The sequence below is a fragment of the Ictidomys tridecemlineatus genome, chromosome 10, assembly GCF_052094955.1.
Source record: "Ictidomys tridecemlineatus isolate mIctTri1 chromosome 10, mIctTri1.hap1, whole genome shotgun sequence".
Taxonomy (NCBI): domain Eukaryota; kingdom Metazoa; phylum Chordata; class Mammalia; order Rodentia; family Sciuridae; genus Ictidomys; species Ictidomys tridecemlineatus.
The window spans coordinates 106849601-106862818 of record NC_135486.1 but is presented as its reverse complement, the minus strand read 5'-3'; the positions used below and the strand labels follow the sequence as shown (position 1 = coordinate 106862818).

General features: G+C 52.5%; 1 protein-coding gene across 11 annotated transcripts in view; it reads right to left on the bottom strand.

Moving 5' to 3' along the window:
• Positions 1 to 13218, bottom strand: part of Tnrc18 (trinucleotide repeat containing 18) — a 92214-nt gene that overhangs the window by 62147 nt on the left and 16849 nt on the right. For 6 of the 11 annotated variants that reach the window (XM_078023650.1, XM_078023651.1, XM_078023654.1 and 3 more), the window contains exon 3: positions 2124 to 2279. The exons of 3 other annotated variants lie outside the window; for them this stretch is intronic. In XM_078023650.1, the coding sequence (XP_077879776.1) occupies positions 2124 to 2279 (156 nt within the window). Of the gene's footprint in view, positions 1 to 1793; positions 2014 to 2123; positions 2280 to 3567; positions 3694 to 13218 lie in introns of those variants that run through there. 2 more of the 11 variants (XM_078023655.1, XM_078023653.1) reach the window with 2 other exon arrangements.

Sequence of the window (13218 nt, the reverse complement as noted above, 5' to 3'; positions counted from 1 at the left end):
GGCTCCCAACCACTGAGCCACACCCCCAGCCCTATTTTGTATTTTATTTAGAGACAGGGTCTCACTGAGTTGCTTAGCGCCTCGACGTTGCTGAGGTTGGCTTTGAACTTGTGATCCTGCCTCAGCCTCCCAAGCCGCTGAGATCACAGGTGTGCGCCACCGCACCCAGCAAAAAAGAACACCTCATTTAATATCTCATTTACAGACAGGAAAAAAGGACTCGGAGAGGGGCACTTGCCCACGCTCACACAGCAGAGGAGTCTGGCTTTGAACTGAGGTCATCAGACCCCTCAGACTAACGTGGACCCCGGAGGAGCAGTTTTAATGGACCCCTTCTCTGCTATGTGCCCCAGGGCTTGGTCACTCACCTTTTTGGAACCTTATTGGACCCAGGATCTCTGGCTGCCAGATCTCCCATCCTTCAAGGGTCCCCCCAGGCTTTCAAAAGGACTCCCCACCATCAATGCCCAGACTCAGGGCCTCACAGGACAAAGAGAGGAAAGGGCAGCCACAGACAAGAGAATCAAGAAGCCCAAGAGGAATGAGGACAAGAGGCCACCTGGCAGGGTGCAAGGAGGCCAGGCGGGTCAACAGTGGCACTGGGCAAAGGTCCTGACATTCTGCCCGAGCCTGGGGTCCTGCTGGAGGTCCCTAAGGAACCCAGATACGCTATGTCCTAGTTGCCACCTCTGAGGCCAGGGAGGCAGGACCTGTCACTAGCCCACGGGCTGATGGCTCTTCCCCTGGCATCATCTCATGACGACATTAACAACAATCACAAAACAAAGGAGTCCCTGATGCACATTATCCCGTTATCAGTGCTCTGGGGCAGGGTCAGATCCCTCTGGCCTCTTGTCTGTAAAATGGGCAAAACAGCCCCCACCCCAAGACTACAGCTGAGGACAAAGTGACTCTGAGCAGGCAGCACCGGGGACCAGGTAAGCATGGCATGTGTTTGCCATCCTTAGTGTTACTATTCACCAAGACTTGTTGACAGAAGAGAAAAAAATCTCAGGAGGTCTGAGGAGCAAGCTGGCCAGCAGAGCCACCCAGCATCCCAGGCCCACAGCGAACACCCAGCTGAGGCAGGATGGCCCCCTCCGTGCAGAGCACACAATCCTGTTCCTAGATACAGAGGCCTGCCCCGAGGGGCCTGGCAGGAGGGGCCTCAGTGGCCTCCCCAGGACAGTGAGGACCCTGTGGTTTAAGGCTTGACAGGAGCCCGGGGGTTGGGGATATGTCTGGCTGCAGCTGTTGCCTCCTGAGGAACATGTCGCCTCCTGCAGCCCCACCCCCGTGGATGCAAGATCCTGGGCAGTGCTCATAACCCAGATGTGAGACCCCAGGAGGAAGTGGGGAGACAGGGAGCGGGGAAAGGCCCAGAGAGCCCTCAACATGAGGGTGGACTCCCAGAGCTTCAGGCTTCTAGGATCTGGGGGAGTGCACAGGCTCCCCAGGAGGATGGAGGCAAGTCAGAGTGTCAGCATCCAAAACCCACCAGAGCCAGGGGTAGGGAGGCCCCTGCCTTCACGGATAGAAGGAGGAAGCCTCCAGGAGGTCCAGAGTTTGCTCAGGGTGGGCCTCGAGCCAGGCCCGCAGACCCCACGTCAAGCACCCCTGCAGAGCTGCAACCAAAGAGGCTGGTGGACCCAGTCCCTGGCTCCCACGTTAGTCACCAGCCTATTGTGCACCAGGCACAAGCAGAATGTACCAGGCCCCGCCTACAGAGCTCACTCTGGCGGCCAAGTCAGCCGATGGTTAGGGAATAATCACACAGGTAAATCTGCCGTTACCATGGGAACACTGAAGAAAGGAGGTATCCGAGCCAGGCCCTGAAGGACACAGGCAGGAGACGTCCAGGGGGCAGGGGTGAGGGGCTGCAAGCAGAAGGAACAGCTTGTGCAAAGGCCCTGTGACAGCAACTAGAGGAAGCACCTGGCATTTGAGGAACAACAGGGAGGTCAGATGGCCAGGGCTGGGCTCACTGGCCATGATAAGGAGGGTGGAGGTGGAGGTGGAGGGGTGGGGGCAAACTTGAAAAGTGCTAGGGACATAAAATTGCCAGAATGGTGGGGACAGCAGCCCAGCAGCCCTCAGCCCCGCCCGCCTGGCACGCTCCTTACCTTCATGGGCGTGGGCAGCCCACAGCTGCACCATGGGCAGGTTGCTGGGGGTAGGGGAGCGGAAGGAGAGGTCAGAGGGCAGGGGCACCGGGCTCCCTTGGGATGAGGCCGAGGGCCCCATCCCGCTGGCCACAAAGCTGCCCAAGAAGGCCTCGCCTGCAGAGAGAAGGGGGGGCTTTCAAGCAGCCAGCCAGGCAGCTGCCTCCCCCACCCACCGCCCCAAGACTCCAGCTTTCCCCCACCGAGCTCAGCGGAGCACTGGCCAGAAAGCCACAGAGGCCTCCCCACCCCACCCTGGCCCCCGAGTGGACCCAGGGCAGCTCAACCAGACCCAGGGCTGGAGAGAAGCTGCAGGCCCCAGGAAGGAACCCAGGACAGAGCCCCCCAGCACACCCCACCAGGGCACCAGGAGCTCTCTACTGCAGACCCAGCCCAGTCTAAGGGGCACCGTTCTCCCCATTTGCAGATGGAAGCCTGAGAGGAGCAGAGACCCCCCCCCAAAGCCACAGAGCAAGGAAGTGGGGGGCTTGGAGGGGGAGGGTCCCCATTCTGAGCTCAGTGGAGCTCCTGAATCAGGGAGGGCACCCTCCAGAAGAACAACTATCCTGAGGACCCCACAGCAGCCCTGGACATGCCCAGGGCCCTCCAGGTGCTCAGCCGCCCACGCGTGACCAAGGCTCAGAGACGGGAGGAGCCTGGTCACACAGCCAGGGAGCTAGTCATGCACACCAGTGGGCATCCCAGAGCCCGCGCTGGCACCACCGGGCCACAGGGGAACAGGACATGAATCGGGACAAATGGGGACAGCGAACACGGCAGCTCAGACAGGTGGAAGGGAGTCCTGCTGGGGGCCGTCCCTCTGGAAAACAGGACCGTGCAGTCCCAGGGCCCCTGCCAGGGGAACTTCGGCTGCCTGGAGGGAAACGGAGCCCAGCCATGCCGTGCCCCAACTGCCAGGCCCACACCAGACAGGAGGCCTCTTTGCTGCCACCCAGTGGCTCTGCCCCAAGTCCAAGCATCCTGCCCTCCACGGGAAAGACCTGGCAGGACTCCAGGTCACAGGTGAAAGGGAGGCCTGCGAACCTGGAACAAGGCACCCTCCTGTGTCCCTGGTAGCTGGGCACTGTTGGCGGCAGCAGAGAAGAGTTAGGGACTTTGCAGGCGGAGTATGACTGGCTCAGGTGCCCAGAGGGCCCGGGTCCTGCCACAGCCCCCTGCAGGGTCTGCAGACCAGTGCAAACTGCCACCTCCCAGCGGCACAGATCCCAGGGTCCACCCCAACTCCTTCGGGTACATGTAAAGAAACAGGTCATGAGGGCCACAGGCCCCGCTGGGGTCTCCCAGAGTGGAGGCAGCGGCAGCAGAGCCACGGGGGCGGCCCTGAGCCACAGGCCCATCCCCACAGCCTGTGTCCAGCCCCCCACGCCCCAACCCAGCCCCTCACCAGACTCCAGCACCACACCCTCGGGCCCCAGAGCCATGGTGGCCACTCAGTCCATCCATGTGGCCCAGCCGAGCCCCAGGCTTCCTCCTTGGCGTGACAAGCGGGTGGTGGAAGGCTCCGGAAGCCAGCAGCCAGAGGTTTGCGCAAGGGCTTACATCAGCCGCCAGCTCTTCCTGCCCCGGCTCGCGGAAGCCCAGCGGCCAGGCCTGCCCCTGCCTGGGCTTGTGAAACCTGCCCAGCAGCGCCCCGGGCTGGAGAGGCACTGGGCCCGGATGCCACCAACGGCTCCTGCCTGCCACACGGCCTCAACGGTGCCCCAACTCCCTCCCTGGGGGCTGGGCGGGGGCAGCTGGGGAAACCCAGGGCTGGGCAGCTCTAAGGTGGGCCTACCGCCCGGCTTGCTGCGGCTGGAGCGGGATGAGGACAGGGACTGCTGGCACAAGCAGGTGCCCACCACCACAGTTGGATGTCAATCAGGCTGGCTTCCGGCTTTGCACACCCCAGGTACCCCGCCCCAGCCCCTCGGCCCTCCCTTGGCCTCCCTCAGCCTCCCTTGGCCTCCCTCAGCCTTCCCTGGGCCTCAAGAAGACCTCCGGCAGCCACATGGTCCAAGCAGACCCATCTGTGTCATCTGACCATGGTCACATGCCCATCTCTTCCCACCAAGCGGCTCCCTAATTGACAGTGGGACATATTCTGCTTCCCACACGTCCTGTGCCCAGGGCCAGCCCCCCCAGGGACATCCCCTTTGGGCCAACAGGCTGAGCATTATTTCTAATACCCCCAGAGCCAGAGCCCAGACACACATTAGGATATGGACAGAAGGTCAGGGCAGCCCCTGACACACAGAGGGACTCCACAAACCCTGAAGGCCACCTGCCACCCTGGGCCATTCTACCTGGCCTCCCTGAGCTGGAGTGAGGATGGCAGCTGCCCCTGGCCATGTGTGGCCAGTGTCTCCAGACTCTCATTCCAACACCCACGACCACCAGTTGCTCACACCCTGCCACGGAATCAAACAGTGGCCACCTCCAGTTTACTGGCTGCAGAGGTCTAGGGGACAGTACAGGACCAGAGCTCAGTGGCCTCTCGAAGAATCCCTGAGGTGGGGTTTCCTTCCCTCCAGCCTGGCCTCCTGATGGAGGTTCCCCGGCCGCCCCCTGGTGACTGAAGACCTCCTGCCAAGCTGCTCACCATAATTATCTTACTTGACACCTTAAGAGCCAAGACCAATGGCTGTCAAAACCTAACACACAGATACTGGCAGAGAAAACAGCCAAGCTAACTGCATGAGCAGCGGGCACCACAGGTGCTTAACCCCCTCTGGAAAAGCAACTCACCCAATCCTCACCCGGGCCTTTTGTGGAGAGGGGATAATTGACAACCCAAGGTCACATGCAAATGGGGACAGAGCCCAAGCAGAGCTGGGACAGGAACTCAGACCAGCTCCAGAGCCCAACAACTCACATCTAAATGCCTCCTTCTGAGTAGTCACACAAGGGTCCCCGACACGCATGCATGAAAACACACACACACACACACACACACACATACAGCGTTCCCTTTCTCCACCGTCCTGCCTGTCATCCTCCACAAACTGCAAACCACCTCTGTGTCCATCAGATGGGGTCATACATGACATCCAACAGCGCTAGGCCGACAGGGCCCACAGCTGCTCGGCGTCTGTGCTTGCAATGCAGGAAGCACCGGTCACACGTGTGGCTACTGAGCACTTGAAATGTGGCCAGGGAGACGAAGGAACTGCATTTTTTATTTCATTGTATTTTAATTAATTTAGGTTTCATTTAGCAACATTCTGGTAAAGTAAAGGGAGCCGTAAAGTACAGACCGTGGGCAGGAGTGGACACCGTCTCCATGGGGAGAATCTGCCGGAGGTCACCATGGGAGAGCAGAGAGGCAGATCCTGGCTCTCAGCACCACTGGTTCTGTGATTTGGGGTAATTTTCTTAATTTCCCCAGGCTGTGCGGAGTGGATACTGTAGTAACAGATGCCCCCCCAGGGCTGATGCCGAGATTAAACGAGCTCCTATTCAGTAAAATGCTTTGAACATCATCTGGCACCAAGTGCCGTGTAATGTCAGCCACTATTGTTATTCTTCTTATTTATGGTCGCAAAACCTGGGGCTCAGAGAAGAGAAGCAACTCCTCCAAGGTCAGGGTCCAAGTGGGGCCACTTTCTCCACCCAAATGCCATTTGTCCTCGCTTAGAAGAAAAACTCAAATTGTGAAACAAGGGAGTTGGTGTTTGCTCATTATGAAAGCACTAAATATCACTGAACTGTACAATTTTCCCAACAGTTAATTTCGTGTTATGTGAATTTCCCTTCCATTTAAAAAAAATAAAAATAAAAAATAAAATGCAACCGCTGCCCGGCTTCCTAGTCCAGAGCCACACATCTCACTGCCCGCAGAGCCCTCGAGACCTTTCCCAGATCCTGGCTCACACTCACCCCTGCAGCCCTGGGAGTTCCTGTTCCCCTTATTTTACAGAGTAAGAAACTGAGGCCAGATGTAGTGGCGCAGGCCTGTAATTCCAGCCGCTCAGGAGGCTGAGGCAGGAGGATCATGGGTTCAAAGCCAGCCTCAGCCAAAGCAAGGCGCTAAGCAACTCAGTGAGACCCTGTCTCTAAATAAAATCCACAATAGGGCTGGGGATGGGGCTCAGTGGTTGAGTGCCCCTGAGTTCAAACCCTGGTAACCCCCCCCAAAAAAAAAGAAGAAACTGAGACTCAGGAGGCTATCCAGGATGACTGAGCCAATGACCAAGTCAGTATGGAGCCTGGCACCTACAGTGTCACAAGCACCAGGCTCAGGACCCCATGCCAACAACACCCCCATCCATGCCTGGGCTCTGCTTCTGCCTCTTCCCTACCCTAGCCCCCAACTGTGGCCCCTGGGATGGGAAGGTACACCTAACCGTGAAGGTCCCCAGGAGAGATCTGATCACCTCTCTGCGGGGGCCGTTTCAGTGAGTAGCAGGAAAGAAAAGCTCTGCTCTTTTTTAAGGGGTGAGCACGGAGCCAAGGCTTCTGGAGTAAAGAAGTCACCATTCTCCTCCCTCAAAAGTCTCAGCTCCAGCCCGGCATAGTGGTGCACACCTGAAATCCCAGTGGCTTGGGAGGCTGAGGCAGGAGGATCACCAGCCTCCATGAAAGCGAGGCGCTAAAGCAACTCATTGAGACCCTGTCTCTAAATAAAATACAAAAAAATAGAGCTGAGGGGGGCTGGGGATGTAGCTCAAGCGGTAGCGCGCTCGCCTGGCATGCGTGCAGCCCGGGTTCGATCCTCAGCACCACATACAAACGAAGATGTTGTGTCCGCTGAGAACTAAAAAATAAATATTAAAGAAAAATTCTCTCTCTCTCTCTCTCTCTCTCTCTCTCTCTCTCTCTCTCTCTTAAAAAAAAAAAAATAGGGCTGGGGTTGTGGCTCAGTGGTCAAATGCCCCTGAGTTCATTCCCTGGTACGAAAATAAAAAAGTCTCAGCTCCAGAAACAAGTCACATTTGGCCAAATTCAATCGCACGGATGACCTCTAATCCTAAACAGGTCAATGCATCACACAGAGCAAAAGTGAGGCTCAGAAAGGAAGCACCAGGTACTCACGGAGCTCGTGAGTCAGGAGTTAAACATTCCACCGTGCACCACGAACATGAGTCCAGCAACATCCAAGGGCTCTGCAAGGTGGGGGCAAACAAGGGCCCCCCCCCCCCCCGACGCCCAGACACAACGGGCATCTACCTGGGTGTCTCTGCTCCTTGCGCAAATATTCAATAACATTAACAATAAAAATAACTTCTGGAGCCCTTTCACTATACGCCAGGTGGTGAGCCAAGCACACTCATGATTGGCTTGTGTCATTCTCATAGCCACCAAAGGAAGGAGTCACAGTGTCCGGCATTTCCAAGGAGGGACACAGGCAGAGACTCAGGGCTGGCCAGGTGACCAGAGAGTGGAATTGGAGTCCAGACAAGGTGCTTCCCCCCTCCAAGGGCTCTCATATTCGGGGGCTGGGGCTCTCTCAGGGGCTGCTGGATGCCAGGTCCCTGGCAGAGAGGTGGTGAGACAGCACTGACGTGGGCCCGTGGAATCCTGCCTTTGTAATGGATGGGGCCGCTAAGGACCCCTCCACAAGCTGGGCTATATACAGCAACCCTCCCTTATCCACAGTTTCAGCCAAGGCCCCATAGATATTACATGAAAAATTCCAGAAAGAAACAATAAGTCTGTTTATCTGTTTGAGATGGGGAGGGGTCTCACAATGTTATCCAGGATGACCTCAAATTCCTGGGCTCAAGCGATCCTCCTGTCTCGGCCTCCCCTCCTGGGCAGCTGGGCCTACAGGTATGCACTGCCACTCCCTGTTGATAAGTTTTAAACTGCATGCCATTCTGAGCAACGCGATGAAATCTCGTGCTGACTAGCTGTGCTCCCACAGAGAGCTTAATCATCCTTCTGTGCAGTGTATGCAGGCTGTATACGCTACCCACCCATCAATCACTTAGTAGCCATCTCCGTGCAGCCATGCTTCTGCCTAACACTAGGTCCCAATGCCCACGCCGTCCCCCTCACTTCACCTTATCATGCGGATCCTAGAAGGGTAAGTACCGTGCGGAACTTCCACCGTGCGGAACTTCCAGAGACACCACATTCACACAACAATATATTCTAGTACATTGTTTTCATTGTTCTATTTTGTTAATAGCTATTCTTAATCTCTTAGGGTACCTAATTTGTAAATTAAACTTGTCCCAGGTAGGAATATAGAAGAAACAACCTAGTCTATGTAGGGTTCGTTGCTATCTGCAGTCTCAGGGATCCACTGAGGGTCTCAGAACGAATCCCCGTGGGAAGGTGGGGCTCCCGCACTGGGCTCCTGCAGCCCTTCCTGGTGGGAGCCGGATGAGGATGTGGTGGGTATGGAGGTTTGGTAAACAGTAAGGACCCAGCCACAGGAAAGCAAATACACATACCCTACTACACACACCCTCACTCCTCTTCCAGAGCTCAGGCGACTCTGAGGAACCAGGCCATCTCTAGCCACCCAATTTTAAGTTGCAACCCACTGCACACCTTCCCAGAATGTGTTTCTCCAGTGCTTTCCGCTGCTGATGAGACCTCAGTTCCCTATTTATCGGCTCCGCTCCCACTGCAAGAAAAGCAGCTTGCAATAAGCTATTGAGTGATGCTTTGTTCCAATAAAACTTTATTTACAGAAGCAGGAAGTGAGCCAGATTTAGCCCTAGTTTGCATTACCATGTGGGTCTTGGTTGACTTCATCCTCGGTGCACACAGTAAGTGATCAATTAGTATCTAAGAATGGGGGGAGCCACAAGGTCACAAGGCCTATATGGGGCTTGCCAAGGGCTTCATTTCCCCTATCCTTTCTATGGAAAAGGAGAAAAAGACTCTGACTCCAACACTACACTTTTCCACTCAGCAACACCACCAGACACAAGCCATGGAGCGTCCACTAGGCTGTGGCTGCCTCTCTTCAATCCCAAAGGCCCCTTTGTTACCAAATACAGAAAGCAAATATATTTCTCCCCCTGCCCCATGCTAGTGACGGAACCCAGGGTCTTGCACATGCTAGGCAAGTGCTCTACCGGTGACCCATACCCCCAGCCCCAGCCTTTTACATTTAAAAATGGTCTGGCCTCTCCAGGCACGGTGGCACACACCTGTAATCCCAGCAGCTAGGGAGGCTGAAACCGGAGAATCACAAGTTCAAAGCCAGCCTCAGCAAAAGCCAGGTGCTAAGCAATTCAGTGAGACCCTGTCTCTAAATAAAATACAAAATAGGACTGGGGATATGGCTCAGTGATCAAGTGCCCCTGAATTTAATCCCTGGTACCTTAAAAAAAAAAAAAAGACCTGGCCTTTCCAAGCAACCGCACTGAACATCCCTGAAGATGTCAACAAACACTAAGAGAACCCCTCAGCATGACCCAATCAGGACTGTTACTCAGGAAAGAGCCCATTCCCGCCAAACACCGACACTTGGCTTAGATGTTTCTATGACACTGCTAGAAACTGAGCCAGAGAATGGACCCACGTTCTGGCTTGTCCTTCCTAAAAATCCCCAAGCAATCCATAGGGCAAGACCTGTACGGGGTCAAAATCAGGAAACACTTCAATGACGTTGGCTTCACAAAGAAGTGTTAAAACACGGTGATGTCACCTTCATCTGTCAAATCAGCAAAATTTTAGCTGATTGTGGAGGGTGAGAGTGAGAAGCAGCCCAGCGATGGGGAGCACAGAGCCAGCTACTGGGTCCCAGCCTCAGGAAGGTAAATCACAGGCCTTCTCCAGGCCTGAAGATGCTCAGCCCTCGTGGGGGGATCCTCCCAAGGAAATAACCAGGCCAACCTGGTTTGCATTAGCATGTGGGTAATGCCTGCGACGCTCAACGCAGCCATGCTGATCTGAACAGGGAATCAGTACTGATCAAGACCCAGCAGAATGTGAGCGTGTGTACACACATACCAACGGAGAAACTCTAGAAATGACTCCCACATTGAAAGCAGGGATTGGAGCAGATATCTGCACCCCCACGTCCACCGCAGCACTATTCACAATAGCCCAGAGCCGCCAACGACCCCAGGGCCCCTCCACAGATGAGCAGAGAAACACAATGCGACCCGTCCACAGGACAGAATGCCACTCAACCCCAGCAAGGAAGAAGGTTCTGCCACTCGCTACGACAAAGGACAGATACTATATGATTCCACTTAGATGAGGATTTGGTGAAATTCACTGAGAGGGAAAATCGGGGAGGGGAACAGGAAAGGAGGGGTGGGAGTTAATGTGGAATGGGTGCAGAGTTCCAGGCGATGAGAAAGTTCTGGAAATGGATGGTGGTGGTAACTCTCTGCTTAAAAATGACGATGGTGGTAAACTGTGTTATGTGATTATCACAATTTTTTCCTTAAAAAATGTTACACAGAAACCCAAAGGGTTGAGAATAGCAGAGGCAATCTTGAAGATGAAGAACAGGGTTCAAGGACTCAAGCCATCAAGTGTCAACACACTGCTGACCGCACCGCACTGGTGCACACTTGTAACCCTAGCAACTCTGAAGGCTGAGGCAGGAGGATCACAAGTTCAAGGCCAGGCTGGCAACTCAGAGAGATCCTATTGCAAAAAAAAAAAAAAAAGTTAAATATTTTGTTTTAGTTGTAGTTGGACACAATACCTTTATTTTATTTTTAGGTGGTGCTGAGGATGGAACCCAGAGCCCCACACATGCTAGCCACAACCCCAGCCCCTGCAAAAAAAAAAAAAAGAAAAAAAAAAATTTAAAGGGGCTGGAGATGTAGCTCAGTGGTAGAACACTTGCCTATAATGTGCAAAAGCCCTGGGTTCAATCCCCAGCACAAACACATACACACACAAAAAAAAAAAAAAAAAAAAGAAAGAAAGAAAAAAACACAACACACACATATCTGCAATAGTGGAGCCAGCCAGAACTTGGCACATGGCAATGTGGTCAGACCTAGGGAACAGGGCAGCCCAGAGACAGACTCGTGCATAAGGGAAAAGGTATAAATCTTGACCACTGCCTCACACCATTCACAGAAATCAAGTCCACATAAATAAGTGGATTTAAAAAACAAAATTTTAAAAAGCCAATAAAACAAAAATTCTAATAGACTTTATAAGTGCCAAAAAAGATTTCTCTTTCTTATTTTTTATTTACTCATTTATATGTTGTGTGTGTGTGTGTGTGTGTGTGTGTTTTGTGTTGCTATAAATGTTCTATGTTGCTACAGATGAAATTCAGGGACTCACGCATGCTAGACAAGCACCCTATCACTGAGTTGTACCCCAGCCCACTGGCAAATATTTCCTAAAGACCATAAAAGCATCACTAACCATGAAGTTAATATTGATATGCTAGATTATATAAAAATTAGGAACTTCTATTCATCAAATGACACCACTAGGTAAAAGAAAAAGCAACTCACTGCATGGAAGATCTATACTAATATGGCTTGTAACCAGAATATATAAAGAGTTCTTGCAAATCAATAAGAAAAATGCAACTTGAGGGCTGCGGTTGTGGCTCAGTGGTAGAACATGTGTGAGGCAATGGGTTCAATTCTCAGCACCACGTTAAAAAATAAATAAATAAAGATCTTGGGGCTGGAAATTTGGAAGCGCGCTCGTCTGACATGCATGCAGCCCAGGTTCGATCCTCAGCACCACATACAAAGATGTTGTGTCCACCAAGAACTAAAAAAATAAATATTAAAATTCTCTCTCTCTCTCTCTCTCTCTCTCTCTCTCTCTCTCTCTCTCTCTGTTCTCTCTCTTTTAAAAAAAAAAAAGATCTTGGGTTCACCTGCAGCTAAAAATATTTTTTTGAAAAAATACAACTTGATATGCAAATGGGAAAAGGATGGTCATAAATAAGGAAGTCCAAACAGCTAGTAAATTTATGGCAAGGTATTCACCTTCTTAAACCACCAGGGAAAAGTGAATTAATGACTACAGGGCTGGACCGTAGCTCAGAGGTAGAGGGTATGCCTAACATATTCCATCCCCAGGACCACAAAAAAAAGAAAACTTCCCACAAATTCACCAGAATAGTTAAAATGCCAAAAAAAAAAAAAAAAAGGAAAAAGGAAAAATATTAACACCTAGCTGCAAAAAGGAGAACTTGGTGCGACACTCGGGAGACAGTCCTGCGCATCTAGCCACACTGTGACAGCTGCTAACGTAAGATATGCATTGAAGACAGAGTTCAAGAATTTTCCTACCAGTAACAGTCGGAAGTGGAAAACAACCACAACAAACAGCCAGAAAGGTAAACAGTGGCACAGTCATCTGATGGGACACCCTTCCCTAAGGGAATGAACTTCAGTCACACAGAACTCAGAGGACAGACTTCCTCAGGGTGACGTCACCAAGCAGGAGACTCCAGACGTGAGAGATGGTACCCTGTAGCTCCACTGACCCTCAGTCCAAGAACAGGCTGACCCCTGGGCACCCATCAGGCTAGGGGCTCCCCAGGGAGAAGTCTTTAATTAAAGGTGGCTTCTGGGGTTTTTAACCTGGCTGATGATCACATAGGGGAGTTTAGTTGGTACAATAATTGAGCCAGACACTTATAATCTGTGCACTTTGGGGAGTTTAAATACCAATAATGGGTTTCCTTAAAAAATAAGGCAGTGTAGGACTGGGGTTGTGGCTCAGGGGTAGGGCGCTTGCCTTGCACATGTGAGGCACTGGATTTGATCCTCAGCACCACATAAAAATAAGTAAAAATAAAGATATTGTGTGCATCTACAACTAATATATATATATATATATATATATATATATTTTTTTTTTTTTTTTAAAGCCACTGTAGCTGAGGGAGGTAGCACATATCTGTAATTCCAATGACTCTGGGAGGCTGAGGCAGGAGGATTGCAAGCTTGAGGCCAGCCTCAGAAACCTAGCAAGACCCTAAACAACTTAGTGAGACCGGGTCTCAAAATAAAAAATAATAAGGGCTGGAATGTAGCTCAGGGGTAAAGAACCTCTGGATTTAATTCCCAGTACAATCAATCAATCAATGGTTTTCCAAAGGACTGGGGATGTAGCTCAGGGGTAGAGTGCTTGCCTACCACGTGGGAGGTCCTGG